At 44.4% G+C, this 19,901-nt stretch overlaps 1 protein-coding gene across 2 annotated transcripts in view; it reads right to left on the bottom strand.

The window, feature by feature from the left end:
• ak5 (adenylate kinase 5) overlaps nucleotides 1-19,901 on the bottom strand; it is a 60,144-nt gene that overhangs the window by 37,769 nt on the left and 2,474 nt on the right. For both annotated transcript variants that reach the window (XM_069157970.1, XM_069157969.1), the window contains exons 3-5: nucleotides 17,906-18,073; nucleotides 15,491-15,663; nucleotides 11,451-11,564 (exon numbers count right to left, since the gene is read on the bottom strand). In XM_069157970.1, coding sequence (XP_069014071.1) covers nucleotides 11,451-11,564; nucleotides 15,491-15,663; nucleotides 17,906-18,073 — 455 coding nt within the window. The remainder of the gene's footprint in view (nucleotides 1-11,450; nucleotides 11,565-15,490; nucleotides 15,664-17,905; nucleotides 18,074-19,901) is intronic.

Consider the following 19,901-nt stretch of genomic DNA (forward strand, 5'->3'; position numbering starts at 1 on the left):
TATGGTGATTACGCCTATGCTCAAAATCTGACTGCACCCGGGCATGTCAGTCAAACATCCCCCTCCCACCCCCCACACAATATCTAAATAGTTATGGTATCATTTCAGAAAGAACCGTGACATCATTAGAGAAGTTTATGGTTTTTAAATGGGATTTAGTATTGATTTTTTTTTTAAGTCAGCCTCTAGTGGCCATAGGTGGTATTGCACTTCTGCATTGGCTTCACTGTATCCATTTTTATTTAGTCTATGGGTTGCTATAGTTAAACCCGGTGGTCCAAGATCCATGAATTTTGTCCCACAGTAACCCGAGGATGCAGTGTGACGCTGATAGAGGAGGAACCTCAGTTTTTAACTGCAACCTGCACAGACTGTGGAAATGTTACCCACCTACTTTACTTGCATATTCATCCAGGATACGTGTCTACATGGAACAATTGAAACAACAAGGGTGAATTTTTTTTTCTCTCGTTGAGAGTGAGAGCCTCGCAAACTTGCTAAAAGAACAATTATATAACGCCACTGTTTTTTTATGCAACTTCCCTGAAGCCTGTGAAAGTCTTCAGTCTCGCAGGAGGAGGTGCACGAAGCCACGCGCTCCTCCAATGAGCGGCAATCAATTATTCTCAGAGCATCGTGTTTAATTTCCCTCTGATGTTTTGAGAGGAACGTGCAGCAGAGTCATGACATCCACTCTGAACTCACTCCAGGTCAGGCGAGTAGCTGCTGTTCAGTTTTTTTTTGTTGTTGTTGTATCCATTATAATAGATGAGTTTGTATTTATAAGACAGAAAAGCAGAAAACTGATCAATTACCGGTCACAGCTTAAGGCCAGTTGGCACATTTTCATTATTCAATTTTGGTTTTGATGAAAGAAAAAGCAACGAATCCTCACATACAACTGCGTGTTTGGCATTTGCCAATTTGACTCTTCAATTACCAAAATTGATAGATAGATGGATGCGAGGCACCCCCGCAGGCAGATCGACGGGGATGGGTAGACAGACTGACACCTCCAGAGTAATAGGAGTGTTTGTGAAAAAGCTCAAAGGGAAGGATGAAGGGATAGAGGCTCTCTCGGGGGAACCTATAAAGGGAGCGGGGATGGCTGTGGTGGCCCACCGGAGCGGCTCATAAATGGCTGCTGTGATGTTCTTAAAGGGCAGAGGAGCAGCATGGGTTGAGTCGTGAAAAAAATGGATGCTGCGGGTCCTCGGAGGATCACTCGTCCCCCCCCACCCCCCACCCCCGAGGTCACGCTGCCGGGCAATACGGGATAAAGAGTATTTCACAGTGTGAACTACATGACGCTTAAAGCAGCACCGAGTCTGTCTGAAAGTCAGTGAATTCCTTTTAACCCTTTCGAGGTCTCTACATTCTGTATTTTGTCGTGGACCGAAGCTGCTTGAAGGGAATAGTTTGTGCAACATGAGAAATCGTCGAAACGAAAGTAGTGAAGCGGTTGGAGGACAGCGAAACGAGTCACGTCAGCTGCTGCAGTCGGTTAGTTCAAGGTTACAGTTAAAGGAATGTCAGGCTAACCATTAGCGTTAGTAAACATCCGATCAGTAATCAATAACTGGCACGCTATGGTGTTACAATGTATGCGGGAATATGTGCAACTACTAAGTAAACGTCATATTGACGCTTGGTATATTTGGTGACCCATTTCGGCATCTTTTGTTCAACTGTAAAGTGAATGTGATCAAAGTTACACCGCTCCTTCTGTTTTGAATGAAAAGCTCTTCACACAGGGTCCGGCCATATCCGAGGTTTTAACCCAGACGTGTTTCTGTGAGGGGGGGGGGTGAGAGGGGGTGAGAGGGGGCCCAATCAAAGGGGAAACACCGAGTTTAAACAAAGGTAAATCCTTTATAAGAATGGTATATCAGATATTTGACCGTTTTTAATTTTTCAAACTCGTCTGTGTAATTGCAGACACAAACAATAATCTCCCCTCCCCTCCCCCCCTAAACTGCATGAGTCCCCGTACGCACATCAGTCATCCTGAATATGATCAAAACTGTGATACTCCACGTCCATTTAAACAGCCTCACCTCAGATCCGATTGATTCATCCTCATTTACATTTTGTTCACGTTTCACAAGACGACGACCTTTAAATCCATGTTTTCAGCAACTTTTAATGCATCGTATTCTTGTTTTTTCAGCCCGTCGTTTTGTCCCCGCGCTCTATTTATCAACTCTTAATTCCCTGCCTACAAATCCAAACTCCTGCAGCTTCACACGCCTTCACACAAAGCTTCCCGACTCTCTCTGCGACTCTGCAGCCGAGCGTGTTACTTTGCTCCATCTGTCTCGTCCCTTCATCTCTGAATCGCAGCCGTCTCTCTTTCGCCGACTCAGCCTCTCCTCCTCTCTTTTAAGCTCCCTTCGTGGACCGCGAGCTCTAAAGTGTCGCTGCTGCCGCTTAATGACGGAGAGAGGAGTTTTGAGCTGCGTCGTCAGCGGCCCCGCTGGGACGTTTCACTGGCAGCGTGACGGGTTCGCTCGCGAAAGGGACGTACGGAGCGTTTTCAGTCTGTTCAGGTGCAGGTTGTGAAGTGGAGGCTGAGGGGGAAAATGGCTTTCAATTGTGGTATAAAATGAACCGATGAGTCAGTTGACAATCAAATGTACCCATAGCAAAGATTTAATGGAATAGTTTGTATTATATGACGGATTACAGAATATTTGGGGATTTTAAATGGTTGTTGAGATTAATGTTATTTTATTAAACTCTTTGGCAGATGAATCAGTAATTCAAATAATCCTTGGTTGCAGCCCAAATTTAATTGTATAGCTTAATTAAAGCCTTTTTAATGCTCATATTTTACGCAAAAATAACCTCATCCTCCGTATTTTCTCTTCGAGTTTCTCTGTGATGAACCTTCTTGTCTATATATAGAATTACACAGCTGCAGCAGCAGAAATACATCAGTGTGTTGATCTAATCACGTTACATTACATTCCTGCCGCTCACCGAGACGTCATGTCCGACATTACCTGCTGTAGACAACGTGGATTTGCACGTGATTTCATTTTGCCATCATTTGACAGCAGATTCAAACTGTCAGACATGAAACTGAAGGCTGAGAGGACACACAAAGATCTTTCTTAGCAACTGGGAACTACAGCATTTATTTCTTGGTAGAGGACAAAGACAAACCTTCTTTCTTTTTTTTTTATTTGGTATAAACTAAGGCAGTGTGACGGGTACAACGTCCTCACTATTATCCAATAACCAAAGGTACACACAGTGCCGAGTTGGCCGGAAACTTTGAATTAAAGTAACACCCTTTAAGGAAAGTTTGTTTGCTTTCAAATTTAGATGATTAGACGATGATTATTCGACTCTTTCATTTCTGTGTGCCACAGAAGGAACTGGAACTGTTTGGCAATTAGCTTAACGTAACGTGAAGATGGAAAGTAAAGGGAAACGGCAGCGAAGTTCAAAACCTGCTTAATGATAACCGCCCCCCCCCCCCCCCCCCCCCCAAAAAAAAAAAAAAAAAACTAACAAGTTGCAGTCAGGGACGTCACATGGTGGATACTTCGGCACAACGTCAACGCTAATTGTCGGTGCGGGGAACTTGTTTTTCTGTGGTGTCGTAGATGCGGTGCTCGACAGTAACAACAACATGTGGAATGGCAGCGGGAGGTGCAGCGATATGAAAGTCGGCAGACTCGGCTGGCAGGAATCTCATCCAGCTTTGAGGGTGCTCGGCTAATAAGGATGCTAATAAGGATGCTCATGAGCGTGCCTGATTTTGTGGAAGGATCATGGACAACTTTTTCGGCAGATGCGCCGGTGATCAATTTTCATTTGAACGAATTAGGCCCCATCTTGTAATCCAGTTCAGGGCCATGTTGGTAAATGACCACTGCAGACGTTTTTTTTCCCCCAGCTTTAATTAAGCAATATTACACGACAGGGTGTGCTTCAGTGCCGAAAATCACGCTCTCGTGTAATATTGCGATTGTACAGCAAGTTACCAACGAAATCAAATCTGCAATGAAAATCATATTCATATTGTGGGGGCCGTTCGCTCTCGAGATATTAAACTTTTTGATGGCGTGATCTCCGTTTCCATGGCAATACATGGGGTGCGGCTAACAACTGGAAAACGGTCAAGTCGCATCAGCAGAAGCGAATGTAATGTCTGCGGCGTTTACCGCTCCAGGACGTAGTCCGACCCTTAGCAACGACCCTAGCAACGGAGACGAGATCCAGTCCGTTTTATTCGCTCTAGAGATGGCTTCTCCAACTGAATAAATACAACGCATAGAAACACGCTCGCTCGACCTCGCTGTCAGTAAGATATCCGCTGAAAGAAGATTTCGAAGGAGTCATGTATTTCCAGTGATGAGCAGAGTGCGATGCTTTATGTCGATTTGAGCACGTTCCAAATGTTCCGTTGACCAATCAGATCGCTGGGTCGGAACTACTTGTTGTAATCCCTGGGTGTTTGCACGCATTGCCACAGCTGTTCATATCACTTCATGTCGCTCTTCCACCGCTGCCTCTGCTGGAACTGTATTTCAAAACAAACACTTGACTTCACTTGGCGCTGGTCGCTGATTGGTCGTCCCTTCAGAGTGGCTGAGGGGTTTCTTGACTATAATTACAGCAGAGACTGAAGCTGTGAGCAATAGGTGGCAGAGCCAGGCTAATTTAGTCATACTAGTTGGTTTATTTTTGAACTTTGGAAAAAGTTAGGTTGGCCTTTTTGCTCGGTTTCCTGTATGGAGTCAGGTCAGTTTCGATACCTGTAAATGCACGCAGACGGATTCACGAATGTACTTTGGGATCTTTACATAAATGTGATACCAGTTTTCCTATAAGCTGAACTCTCACTGCCACAAGTGATCTGATTGCGGACAGAAGCAGGCCTCGGCACCTCGTGTGTCAAAGCATACCGCTGTTGTTTTCTCTCTTCACTCCCGAGCGGCACAAAAGGCCCTTTAATAACCAGTTGTCACTTTATTCGATTGCAAATCCCAGGTGCTGCTGCTATGTGGTTATCAGCCCGCGTCCAATCAACAGCGACTGCACCAGCTGTTTCCGAGCGGTTGCTGGGACACGGTTACAAACACGACCGCATGCATGTGTTATCGAGGTGATTTTATCTGCACTGAACTTCCTCTGGTCCTAATCTAACCCCGGGGGCCATGTGCAAGCTGTCATCAACCCTTTTATGCAACAATTTAAACAGCATTGTGACAATCAGAAAAATCTATTCGGCTGAATTTAATTTCTAAAAATGATCTGTTATGAAATGTGATTTATCGAATTACGAGATGAGAGATGAGACACCTTTTTAATTATGATTCTTCCAGGCTGCTTGAATGTGGAAATGCTTGTTAGCTCTCAAATATGCAGCAACAGAAGCGAGTTAGTGCTTTACACCTTCAGCTGATGTGGAGACGCTGAGGGAAGGTATGTTTAATCACATCTGATCCTCTTCATGTTTGAATTACAATAACCATAGCTGGAGTTGTGACCTTTATCAAAGATGTGAGGGGGAGGGAGGGGGGGGGCGCTGTCGGGTCTGTTTATATGGCTGGCTCTGTACACGAGGCCACATATATCCCCTCATTTCTTTGTTTTGTTTCCTCGGGCAGCTTTCAGACAGAGAGCATGATCTGAGTGGAGTCTGCTGTCAGGTGAGGTGGACCGGGGGACAGCGGCGACCACATTATGAGCTCTCGTTACGCCGATACTCGGGCTCTTCACAAAAAGAGGAAGAGAAGCTTCAATTACCGCCGAGACGAGAGGGCACAACGAAGCCCTTAGAGAGGGTTAGCCGTCCGCAGCGGTTACGGCCAAAGACCACACGATGCCTGGAATCAGTTCGCCGTGCAATAGATCAGGCATCACTGGAAAGAAACATCTGTTTATCTAATTAGAAAATACACAAATGGGACGAAAGGATTGCCAATTTGTGACCTAAAAAAAAATATAAGATACAGGAACAAAAATTAGGCCTGTTGATCGACTATAAGTACTTTACAGTTCTCTTCAGTTTGAGGGTGGGAAAGCGTTTTCTGGCAGCATCTTGGTTGTCGCTTTCTTAATTCAGATCCAGACAGCGACGGTTGATCGAAAAGTTCAGCGACTGCTCCTGTTGCGCGCTAATGGAGCGCAGCACCGTGACGTACACGGAGCACAGAGAAGCTGTGAGTAAATGTTCCAAGATTTATCGCTTGATTATGCGGTCAAATTCACAGCGCATAATCCATCTGCTTGTGCTCCCGACCTCGTGCGTCTTGTTCAGTCTTGGACAGTGACGTTCTGTCCTTTTGGAAACGCGAATGCCAATTAAAAACAGCTCTCCGGGCTTTCCGAAGCATTTCGGAAGGATCCCTGTTGCCAATTTGCTGAGTTTGACACATGACTCATCAGGATTGTAGCTTCCCCTTGCTTTGTGCACGTCGCAGCGCTGCACATCGTTTGCGCGCAACAGGAACTGTCTTTGACCTTTTTGATCAACCCTCATTCAGCTTTTTTTTTTTTTTTTTTAGCAGCCGGTGATGATAGATTTTCTCACCGTGCTGTACCTACCGAGATAACTAAGACACATTTACAAAAACATGACTAAAGAAGTAACTAAATGCGTACAAAGAAAACAGGACTTGCTATAGTTATGCAATAATTAACAAGGAGTGTCAATGCTGATCTCCATCTTATCTGCAGCGTCTCACGTCAGAACCATGACTCAAAATATGACTCATCCCCATGTGCTATTTCAGAGCCGTGTTTATTAGATGTAATATGTAAAGTTGTTGCAGGGAGCAGATTTAAAAACGTGTTCTCTTCCCGTTGTGCATGTTTTTTTTTTCTGTAAACTGTGCATCCGCAGAATCTTTTTTTATTAAAGAATTAAACCTTATTTTTTTTCCCCCTATTATAGATTTTGATCCTACTTTGATACTATTCTGATTCCACATCTGACTCCAGTACTCGCTTTTCCCCCGAACTTTGAGTAGTTACTAAAGAAGGAATCAGAAACAACCTGCTGGTTTACTAAATCATCACCTGAACAACTCATAATCAAGGACAATACGGTCGCTAGTGGCGAGTCCCTGTTCTTTATTTAGACTTTATCTGAATCCTCGTTCTTCCTGTGCTCCACACAAAAACAGCAACAAACAAATAAAACAATCAAAAATGAAAATCACACTCTCAAAAAAAGAAAAAAAAGATAGATCGAGCAAAAACAAATCCTCCGAGCCCTCACTGAAGTCTAATATTCACTCTCTTTTAGCTCTGTTTTTGGTCTCCACCGACTCCTGAGGGAAAAACATTTGACTCGTTTGGCTCTAAATCTGTGTAAATCTGACAAGAGCTGCAGATTCAGCTGATAGATCTGCGTGGGTTCGTCTCCCCGAGCGACGGCGCTCAGATTACACGATTTTGCCCGCTGTGACTAAACAATATCGAATACTGAATTTTGGGATGAGACAAAGAAACATGACATTTTGTGTAGATGATGTGCAACACTTGATCCGCTTTGATATCCCGAATCTGTGTCTGCACAGACTCCGTGTGTGCCTGCGCTTGCGTGACCTCGTCTCCGACTCGTGTAAAGCGTGCGCTGTTATAACTTTGTGTTTCAACCTCTCGTTATCTTTCTCACTTTGTGTGTATGTAATATGCTCTCCCATACACGCAATCGTGCGCGCGTATTTTCATGTGCAGACGTTTGCCAGAGACAGAAATTGCCTTTTTTTTTTCAGCAGCAGCAGCAGCACTTGTTCACCCGACTGAAGCAGACGGATGGCGTACAGCCCGTTGACTGACTGCGTCTGCCTCCGTTAACGAGCCATTTGGAGGATGATGAAATGAAACGCCGCACCAACTTTGCAGTGAACGGCGACTCCAGAAGAGTCCCATCTGGTTTTCCCCCGCGGGAGCCACGAGCGGGCGTTTAATCATCGTCCAGCGCCGCCGGCGAGCCGCGGTCTGTAGTCTGTAATGCCGTTTGATATTTACATTCACGCTCGGCATCAGAGCTTCCTTAACTGACACGTCAGCGAAACGAATTGTCATTGATTGACGCACTGGATACTGCAGTGATCAAATCAGCCTGCTGAAACAACTTCGTGGCGGCGGGTAGAAAAAGGAAGTGCAGGTCGTGTTGTGTCCCGAAATCCAGACCGACGCGTCGAATCTCACTCTGACGTAAAGTTCAAACAATCACGGAAATATTTGATTTTTCACGCATTTTTCTTTTTTTTCGCACAAATACTGAAATGATGTCCTTAAATGAAATTTGCGCATTTTTTCTGAGGAGAAAACACCGAATTCAGAAGAACTTATATGAACCAACCGGTGTGGTTGCTTATCCGGGCTCGGGGAAGGTCAATTTTTTACTACTTTTACAGGCTTATTTTTCAAAATTGTAATTTTTTTTTTTTATAATACTTTTAAATTATTAATTTACTTTTAAAATCTCTTGTATTATATTCTTGGTATTTATTAAATAGGCTACAATAAAGTTTCCCTGATCTTTGGTCCTCGACAAGGTGACACTTTGCTTTTTCTGCGAATCGTCCTTTTCTATAACCAACCACCTATTTTAAATTGGCACCATGTGAAATACCATGTGGAACAATAAGTTTAGCTTCTGTGGACAAAAACCTTATCCTCTCTCGGCATATTAATTCTTTTCAAAAGGGACTGGAGACTCTTCGTCTCTTGTTCCCTATAATGCGGTGAAAATTCCCAGATTCTAAAGTCGTTCTGACCCAGATCGACCTCGACCACTCTGGAAGTCACTGACTCAGTCACTCATTTAAAAGTTGATAAATGTTAAGTGCCTTCAAACGTGATAAAGAGCATCAATCCTTCTAAAAGCAATCGACCGTTTTGTGTCACAGGATCGGCCGTTCAGCTGTAGAGCTTAACTCTCCATTAGAGAGCTCCAGCTCAGACAAACGCTTGCGTGCAACATAAACACTTATTATAGCTTTTATGTTGCCATTTTGTACTACTTTGTTCATCTTTTTTTTTTTTTTTTTTTTTCATCGCTAATTTACGCTGACGCGAATGATTTCAATTGCTTTTATGACTCTTTTTAAAAAAAAAAAATTTTTTTTAAATGCAGCCCTTTGTTGACAGATAATGTCTCGTCGATCCTCAAGAAAACAGGTGAAACATCCAGACAGCAGCCAGGTATTTGTTGCTCGAGGACGCTTTTGTAGGTGAGATTGTTGATAATGTGAACAATGTAAATTCCTCGCCCCGTGTGCTTTTTGAGTTTTGGCACACAACATTCATCATATGGTGCTCAATGCCGATTGATTTAAGTGCTGCTCCAAAAGTTTCAAAATTAACCCGCCAATTAGGCCGTTACGACCGGAAAAACGATTCCCAGCGGAGCGTGGCCAGACGTTCATGCAGTGACTTTGGGAATATCAGGCTGCCTGATATATCTGACATGGAACTAAAGATGATATCAAAAGTGGCGTAACATAAATGTCAGCTGACGTCCCTTTGGAAGGTAATTAAATGCTAAAATTGAACAAAGAAACAAACACAGAGTTTTAAACCTCACATTTCCAACACTGCAGTAAAACAACCATCAATTGACATTATGGCGCTCCTGTATAGCAGCCTTTTCCACAAATACTGTACGTGTTTATCCCGGAAGAAAAAATGAATTCAATTCTGTGTAGAGATGAATATGCATATTGGCTGTCATCATAGTTTCTAAACTTGACTTCACAAATACAACTTACCAATGCAAATAATATTGTTCTTGTAAACTTGAATTAACTACTGCTGCTCACGTGCCTGCAGAACTTTTCCGTTAAACTTTTCCAGCTGATTGAATATTCATGACTTATGAAAATGACGGCACCTCAGATCTCCTGCTGTTGGAGGGGAAGCCAGTCAGCATCAGAAAGTAAACACACTGACTCTGAAGCTTGTCTGGTGTTAAAAGAGAAACGGCATGTGGTTCCTGCTGGTCTCAGGTTGGAGCAAACCAAATAAATAAATCAGAGTTCAATATCCTACATATATTGCTTCTTCAAATGTCACTTGGAATTATTCAATTTTGTAAATCTTTCCTGAGCCTTTTCTTGGTGGTTTCACACTTGGGGACTTATTGGCGAGTTCGAGTTCACAAAATCAATTCGTGGGTCGGCAAAAGAACTGAGTGGAGCAAGCTTGAGTGGAGTCCCTTACAGTCAGCAGAAAGTTAAACTGCTTCTCGTGTGATTGAACAAAGTTTTTGCCTAAATTACACATTAATGATGGTCGTCGTTACATCCGATAGTAAATCATAACGGGTGAACAAGGGTTGCTGTGGTCTGCAGACGAGACCAAGTGCTTACTTTAGAGGATTAGTTTGATGAATTTAGGGGGATCTATCAGCAGAAATAGAATATAGGGTTCATAATTATCTTTTCCTTCGTCTATAATCGCCTGAAACTACAAATCTTTGCGTTTTTTGTTGCCTTCGAATGAGTTTGAATGACTAGTTTGGATCATCCGCAGGGAGACGCTGCCTGTGGTTGGTTGTTATATTGCGGAAGGGGTTAAGATTCAGGGTTTGGATCAAGGAAAGGGTTCGGCAGCAGCTGATTGACGACAGCGTACATTTTACATTTAACATTTAACATTTTATTGGTATAGAGTTAACGGCGCGCGCCACTACGGCGGATCCAATCTAGCGCCAATCCTTCCATGGAGTCCTCCGTGTTTCACACACTTTTATGGATCCAGTTACATTTCAAGCCTGAAACTCAATACTCTTATAATTAATAATCGTCCACTGCCTGTTTGTAACCGTTTTAACAGATTTTTTTTTCACTGATTATGTATGTTTCTTTGTTGTTGTTTGTTTGTTATCTTCTGTTTGTAATTTCGGCATTGTTGTGACCCTTTGTGGTTGCCCAAGAAGTTTAAGTTGAATTAGTTGAGTTAGGTTGAATGAATTAATCAATGAATTAATGAATTAATCAATGAATGAAAGCATGCTGGACTACCACGGTCCTACAGAAGCCCAGAGGGGGTGTTCAGTCCGTTGCAATCCACACTTTTTTTTTTCAATTTCATATCAATTAAATTCAAAAGGCTTTACTGGCATTAAAGTAAAAAGAAAAGAAAAAAAAATTGTCAAAGCGTCAAACTAAAAATCAAACTCACCACAAGATGCCATTAAATTCTACACACCGCACCTTTAAATCCTGATAAAGAAAACATCAAAAATCTGGAATACTCCAGAACATCTACGAGTTACCTGAAGGATTCCTTCTATTCTTTATGTTTGCAGAAGCAATGATTGACAGCCGTGGGACATTAATGTGTGAAAACAACTCTGCAGTCGTGACTCATTCCATTAAATGATTGGAGACGCAAACACGGAAATGGCTTCATGATCTGAACCAGGGGATGAAACAGGCTTTCGAAGTTGAGTACGGCTGGTAGGAGAGACTCACCTGGTCCTCGAAGGACAGGGCCTGACCGAGGTCACGAGGGAACCCATCTATGACGATGCCGTTAGCATCCGGGATCTTCATAATCTTCTGCTTTATCTCGGTTATCGTGGTCTCCTGGGAAACAGCGAAAGCAACAGGAGTCAGTGCCCCTAACCAACTCTGCGATTGGCCCATGCTTTGGCTTTCTAAACATCGATTTAACTACACTTTAAAATGCCAAACGATGGGAGGCGATTTGCTCAGAGGGGAGAAAGACATTTCAGCTACAAATTATAAACAAAAGCAGTTTGTAGTTGTGATTACAATTTGCTTTTCCAGCGAGAAAATATAGGCAGATCAGTTAAAACCCTCTGAAAATCAATACAGAGCATCTGATTTGGTGAATGGGAAACCGCGGCGGCCCATTGGACAATTCCCCAATATAATTCATCCGTTAAATCCAATTGTTCTTTAATGTTTTCTGAATGCAGCAGAGTGACCGAGCGGAGAGCTCTGGAAGCCACAGAGTGCCACCATCTTTTAGCGTCACTTACTTCCTCATGGCTGGAGGAGGTCAACGTGTTTGAACGTGTTTCTCCGGGCAGAATGCGTCGTGCGATACGGCAGCGATACACGAGCAATGTTCGGATCTAAAAATAACGCCGGCGACTCGGATGTTTCATTTCCCGCCGACCGCAGAATGGCAGACGACGCGCAGATTAAACCCGATCTAGATTCCATCAAACAGATAAATGTCGTAATGCGCGAGAGCAAAATGAGAAAAGGTAATCGAAGTCCGTCTGAAGTGCTTATTGGATAACGTCTAGATTCCTCTCACCCCCCCCCCACCCCCCACACAGCTGTCTAACGCTGGTGAGTCGCCCGAAACTCAGCTGTTCAGGGCTTCTTTTTTTTTTTTTTTCACGTGGACAACTAAACGCGATACTGTGAAAATCTCTGTGGAGAGTCGGGCCGCACGATTTCAGATAAAATGAGAATCGAGTTGTTTTTTTTGTTTTTTTTCCCTTCGAATTTAGATCACGATTCTCTCACGATCCCCCCCCCCCACCCCTTCCACCCCGATATAACTTTTAAATTGCTTTTATTTACCTGATACCGAAGACAACCAAGAAATATAATGGTTCCTGATGTAGGAAATTCTATTTATTGTTTTTATTCTATTTGCATAAGATATTCCAGTAAATTGTTTATTGGCACTGTGTATAAATTATTCTCAGCACCTCAGGGACTTGTTATCTATGTTGGGCTAAAAACAACAACACTTGGTGCAGATGCCAGTTCGAAAAAGTCTGATGAAGATGTGATTCAGTTAAAAGCTTTTCAAACTCAGCAAGTGGACGTGGAGTCGAGACTGTTCTGTTCATGCCTGTTTCCAGGGTCATAAAGTGAACCGTATGAAAGTCGCACTGAAAGCAAAACAATCCACTTGCTGTTTTAGTGTGCCGTTAATGAATCCTCTTTACCCACAATGCACCGCACCACAGAAATAGCTGTAAACGATTTTTGGTGAACCAGGAAAATCAAAACAAAGAACGAGTTTACTTTCTTCCGTTCAATTTGGCAGGGTTCAACTTCTGCTGACACAAAAGGCTCCAGTTCAATAATTAACGTTATTCTGTGGGATTTAGTAAATGATGATGAACAATGGGCACGGCTGGGGAGTAGGTCCACGGCGCGCCGCCTTAGAAGCAGTTTACATAAATGAAAAATAACAACCCCTACTGAAACCACTCGACGCGACCACACAGAATAAGTGAGTCTGAAATTGCCCTGGATTCTGCTGAGCTCCTCTCAAGATGAAGCTATAAAAGCAAAAGTGCCGCCTGTCTTTAATTTTAGAGCAGACTGACAAACATCCGAGAGCCTCTCATGAGGGGACCTGTGGGACTTGCGAGGGAACAGAAGTTCAGAAATATACCGAGTCACATGACCCCGCAGTTACAGACGAGCGGCAGTCGGTGAAGTGATGCAGCTGAGCACCGTTGCGGTACGCAGGACTTTGTCCAGCCCGCTTACAGAAAGACACGTCTTCTAATAAACAGTCTGACTTTCTTTGGAAATTCACTTCTTTGCCTGCGCCGTAAATATGACTTGGCATTATGGCTTAAGACTTATGTAACGTAAGTCTGTGGGACTTTTTCTCATCACAAAAGCGAATACATATTCCCAAAAGGTCACGCTGCCTCTTTCATTTTTTTTTGATTGACCAATTATCACATTTACAGAAAAAACTCTTCATGCTATGGACACGCAGAGACGAGCATTCAAACTGATAATTAATAAATCTCTTTGAAGCATGTGGAATCAACGAGGAGAAGGACGCGTGCGTGACCTCCGCGATACCACAAGCCACGAAGCAGTAATGAGTCCCTCAATGTAATATTTACAGCAGGCGTCAGACGTTTCGGTGAAAGCTTCTCAGATACACAGGAGCGTTTCGCTTCTTCCTTTCATCGTTTCATGCAGAGTCATCAAGAAACCACAATCTAATCCGTTTTGCTAAACTAATCGCGGCAGGAAAAAAAAAAAAAATTCAACAGTCAGAAGTGCCTTTATCGTATATCTAACATGTCTGCAGCTCGGCCTACTTTTGCGGTTTTATCTCGCTGGTTCCTGGACTGACATCCTGGCGAGCGGCTGCGAGGGGGAAGCGATGGCATGCCGGGCCGGCGAGCAAAGGGGGATGATGAACGATGAGCCGGCCGGTTATCGAAGATAATTCACGAGGGGACGCGAGTTTAAGAACGGCTCGCGTCGGTGTCACGGCCTTCTCCGCGTCGCCGGTGCATCGCGACGCCCAGCGGAGACCACCCTCTCAGTTCGTTCCCATTTAGGTTCATCCAAATATATCCAGACAAGCAGAATCAATCCAGCTGCTGTGGATCGTTTTAGAAACCAGAAAGCTTTTATCCACAAATCTTAACAGGAAGTGTGATTATTTTTAGGGCGGTTGGTTCTCACAACAATCAGAGCTTTAACCAAAGTAGCGACATACTTCGGTCAACACAGTGACTCAGTGGGTTCTAAAACTGAGCACTGCAACAGAGACTTTTACAGTCGGTGTGACTTTAACACACGAGATTAAAAGCACAGGCCATTCTTGTGGTTTTGCATCTTTTAGTCAATGAACTTGAACAATGAACGCTGGCCATTTTTAAAAGTATTTGATCACTTTTTAGATGAAATTTCCATTGCTGATATACTTTTTTTTTTCTCTTTTTTTTTTTTTTTTTTTTGAAGGGTTTGGCTTTAATTCCCTCAAATACCTGCACTGCACCTCAAGATGCTGCAAGAAAACCGATCGTCCACGTCCATGTGGATCACTCTACTGTGCTCCGTCAGTGAGCAACAGGGGCAGCAGTCTTTTGATCACCACAAAAAAAAAAAAATCCATCAATCAACTTGCATTTCTGCATTAAGTGACCTTTCTGTACATAGGGATGTTTGTACGTTCCTCTTTTCCTTGTTGTCGAGGATTTGTGTGAAATTTGGTGGGACAAAAAAATAAAGCACAAAAAAAGAAAAAAAAAAAAGAAAAGAAGCTACATCCGTTTTAGTCGTTGCGGTACTGGACGGCCTCTTCAGAGGATCTGCCACGCTCGTAACCTCACAACACAAACAGCCTGGTCCCGCTACAAGGACTTTCATGGTGGCAACGCAGATTATTCAACTGGGATGTGAAGTGGTATCACATGTGTTTTCAACAGAGTGTTTGAATAGCGTGGAGTGCAAACAACCCCAGTGTGTGTGTGTGTGTGTGTGTGTGTGTGTGTGTGTGTGTGCGTGTGTGTGTGTTGATTTTCCTCCCGGGCAGAGAAAGTCATTATCTGGCAGAGATGGATGCTAATAAGACAGATAAGCATCCTTCTCCCCCAGCATGCTTGTGATATGAATGTTGCTAATTAGTCTCTTGTTAATGACCTGGGAGAGACTGGACATAATCGGCGCTGTTCCCTCTTCTCATTTGCCCCCCTTTCCACCCCGCCTACACCCCTCCCCCCTCCTCCCTCCCCTCCTCTCCATGGCGGTTTCTCTGCTACCTGCGGTGCCAGCTCTCCGTTGGTGATGATTCTGGCGATCAGGCTCCACTTTCTGTTGCTGGTTGCGTTGTGGATCATCTTCTTCCTCAGCAGCTCGCCCACAGACACGTACTGGAAGCCGTAGCGCTCGGCGATCTTCAGGCTCTGCGTTCCTTTGCCGCTGCCAGGGCCACCTGGGAGCGGAGGGAGAGAGAGCTGTTGATGTTTGGGGCAAAAAAAGGTGTTTTTTTTGGTTGTTTTTTTTTGTCGTGCGAGTGTGAAATATCGTGCGTGTGCGAGCGTAGGAGCGTGTGTGTGTGTGTGTGTGTGTGTGTGTGTGTGTGTGTGTGGCCCTGCAAGTGTATGCGGGGGGAGAAGGGGGGCGGGTGGGGAGGTGCGGATGACAGACAGGTACGCGTGAACCTCCTACATTTGCTGACAAATCATCTTTTTTACGCTGTATTTCAATGAGAAGAGACGAGAGTTACAGGACGTTTTAACATTTTTGCGTCTTTTGTGCGACAAATACAAATGATCATAATTAAGTAAAACATGGACGTGTCTGCGCCGTCGAGGATGACGTCTGGATAATTCAGTTGTCCGACAGGAATCCAATCACTGGTAATAATAGGTCAACGTTGCAAGACAAACTCATCATGCGAGGTATCAGTCGGTAAAAGGCCTGTTTAAAAGCCTTCTTGACAACCTGAATTCTGCTTCGCTGTGTTTCATCCCAGGATTTTCAGAGTTGCTATCGTTACCATAGAAACGTCAACCGCTCTGAAAATTGCTCCCGGTTGAAAGCAAGGCCAGACTGAAGTGAATTTAGTCAGAGAACACGCTGCATCGGTGGTAATTTATTCCATTACGGTATCACTGTCAGAAATGTTTTTGTTTTTTTTCCCGGGATGAGGAGCGCAACCGAGAGAAGAAAATTATTGCAAATCGGTGATCGTGGTCAGATTTAAAGTAGATCGTCCTGTTCGGACGGCCGTGTTTCAGCGGAGTGATGTTAATGTGTCCCCGCGAGGTAGACCGAGTTTCAAGTGTCTGGGGTTGATTTTTCCTTTCGGCCCGGGACACTCTATCTTTGTTACCTGATGCCGGCGCCTATTTTTTTTTATTTTTTTTATCGTGTTCCCAGCACAAATACACAAAAGATCGCGTCTGATCACATGCGCACTATATAATGATAGCAGAAAGCCAGTGTAGGCTCTCATTAAATCATGAATATTCGTGTCATTTAATCCACCAGAAAGGTCAATTTGAAATGTTGCAGCGCAGAGAAGCAGTGGCAGCGTCACGAGGACGTATTCAGCGATGGCACGCTTCACTTTACATGCGAGTGTTTTGTCCCGTCTGACCCCGCCTCCTCCTCCCAACGCCCCCGCGGACGTCACGCGGGCGTCTTTGTCGGTCCGCCTCTGTCAAGTGGGGAACCTGACAGACTCGACGTTCGCCGTGATCCTGCGCAGACACGACAGCTGCGGCCCGTCCCGTTTTCCCTTTTAAAATAGGGCACAGTGTGCTCACGCGGAAGAGACGGGGGGGAACTGGCTTTGTGCCGTGAGGACGAGTAGCTGTCATCCGCCCGACCGGACGGAGCAAAACATCCCACCGACGGTAAAACGGCCCGCTGAAAGGTTCTCGCGAAAAACACGCCAAGTCCTTTACGATAATCCCCGATGAACTATGTTAAAGAGTTTATATGAATAGCATTTTCTTTTTTGGTGGTGGTGGTGGTGGGAGGGGGGAGGAGGGGGGGGGGGGTGCAGCTCATCCAGTGTCATTACTCCGACGGTGCAGCTGCCATGCGTACTTTCTAAGATTAATGAATGTATTTGACAGGTTAATGGAAGCACGTCGAAGGAAATCAGATTAGGCGAACGTGAGTGTCCAACGCAGTGAGTGACACGAAACAAGATCCACCCGGCCGACACGAACCCGGAGAGGCGGAGCTACGCTTAGGATACCAGGAAAAACACACACACACACACACACACACACACACACACACACACACACACACACACACACACACTACTTTTGTAGATTCCCATCCAGGCTGTGTATATTTAGCTCATCAGCGAGGCAAATATAAACTCCCACTTTGTGTTTTTGTTGCCCCCTTTCTATGAATGCGGCTCTAATCAGAGAGTCACCATGTTGTACTGTGTTTACACACGCAGAGAGGATCTCTACTGCCGAGTCTTATCTGACATCTAAAAACAACCGGGATCCAGATAAGCGTCTCAAATCAGAAACATCAGACGAGGAAACGGTGAAATAATCTGACTTTCTTTTTTTTTTTTTTGCCTCAAAGCGTCCTCCTTCTCCTTTTTTTTTCTTTTTAGTGTAAGTGCACACGTGCTCTCAGTGCGCTCGTGTGCGTGTTGTTGTTGTTGTTGTTGTTTGTGTGGTGTACCGGCCCTTTACCGATGACGAGGATGACCTTGGGCCGCGGCCTCGACGGATCGAACACCTCGTACTCTTCGATGAGCTCCGCCGTCTCCGACAGGTCCGAGTCGCTCTCGATGGAGAACTGGCTGATGGGGGGGAGGCGGTCGTAGCGTCTGTAGGGGAAGTTCGGGCTGTCGGGCAACACTGTCGCACAAAACAAACACACACGCACGCACACACACGCACACACACACACACATAAACGCACAAACACACGGGGTTAGACGTAAGCACAATAGAGCTCGGCTGTTACGTTTACTGACTCGATCCCTCTTGTTCTACACGTATATCTATAATTCTGTCGATCACTTCGTAGGTGCGGGCGTCGCGGGATTTCCGACCGCAACAAAAACAACGTCACGTCCGTTTTAACAATCAAACGGGTCGATTGGGAGGTGAAGTCGTCAGAGTGATGCATTCAAAACCGAGCTGCTTCGTTCAGTTTGGTAATCGTCCTGCTGTCTCTGGTGATGAAAGCATTGATTACGCAGCTGTAACGACAATAACGCGGTTACCGAAGATAGAAATCATCACTGCAAGCTATTCTGAGAGCTGCAACAATCGACGTGTGTTCGCTCTTTGCACAGGAGGGTGTTTCATACGGTTTCAGCAAAGAGGTTGTTTCGGGCAAATGATTTGTCAAAACACACAAATTGCCCTCGTTAAGGTGAAAATAAATTAGAGGTTGCAAACTGCAGTTGATGCTGCTCCACCTGCTTCAATCTAAAGACTTTCTTTTTGAATATTTCTGACACGTAAACCGGGCCGAGAAGAACACGTTCAGGAAGCGAGAGCCCGATTCCCTTCCAGCCTTTCTTTTGAAAGCAGGTAGATTTGAATTCAGCTGTCTCGTTATTCTGCTTCTTTCAGCGGCTAAACGCTTCAGCTGGCAAAGTTTTCAGGCACCTGCGGTGCAACATTATAAGGAAAGGAAGAGAAATCTGTCGTTCTGAAAGCAGCAGTCTCCACTGAGTGCTTCTTCTTTCATATGAAGTCATATCTGTGCAGCGGCTTTGCACGAGCGATGCGTCCGTAAACAAATTCTCACTCGCTCACGTAGAATCTATTCTATTTTATTCTAATGGGCAGCTATTGTGCACGTCTCCAGGCGGGCTTCACACGCATCGTCAAACAAGGGAGCGGATGTGTGAAGTTAAAATAAACCCAACTAAACTAAACGGTGAATGGAAAATGTCGTTAGCCAACGACAGCCGAAATTAGTTTTGCAAATTCGAGGCCAGGTTTTGCATCGGCGGGACGACCTGCTGGTTTACTAAATCATCACCTGAACAACTCATAATCAAGGACAATACGGTCGCTAGTGGCGAGTCCCTGTTCTTTATTTAGACTTTATCTGAATCCTCGTTCTTCCTGTGCTCCACACAAAAACAGCAACAAACAAATAAAACAATCAAAAATGAAAATCACACTCTCAAAAAAAGAAAAAAAAGATAGATCGAGCAAAAACAAATCCTCCGAGCCCTCACTGAAGTCTAATATTCACTCTCTTTAAGCTCTGTTTTTGGTCTCCACCGACTCCTGAGGGAAAAACATTTGACTCGTTTGGCTCTAAATCTGTGTAAATCTGACAAGAGCTGCAGATTCAGCTGATAGATCTGCGTGGGTTCAAACACTGATGAATGGACAGCCTTGTGGTGTCCCTGCAGGTTAAAAATTAACCACGCATTTTCACGTATCTTTCAACGGGTCAGTGAAGGCATCACGGGTACGTTCATGCTCATCCATGCTCGCTGGATTCTGATTTTTTTTCAACAGGAAATAGCTGGAGTTTCTCAACCAACTTTGTAGTTTGTGTGGTTTTTTTTTTGGACGCGGTGAGTCGGTGGGAGCTCCAGTGTCTCCACAAACGCTTCTGACACTTTTTAAAAATTTTTTTTAACAAAATTTATGCGAGAGTTGTGATGCTTCACACAAGAGCGAGAGGGGAGAAAAAGAATCGTACATTGATTAC

This window comes from Embiotoca jacksoni, unplaced genomic scaffold (assembly GCF_022577435.1).
Source record: "Embiotoca jacksoni isolate LCO1_2020_lvr unplaced genomic scaffold, fEmbJac1.0.p SCAF_22, whole genome shotgun sequence".
Classification (NCBI taxonomy): domain Eukaryota; kingdom Metazoa; phylum Chordata; class Actinopteri; family Embiotocidae; genus Embiotoca; species Embiotoca jacksoni.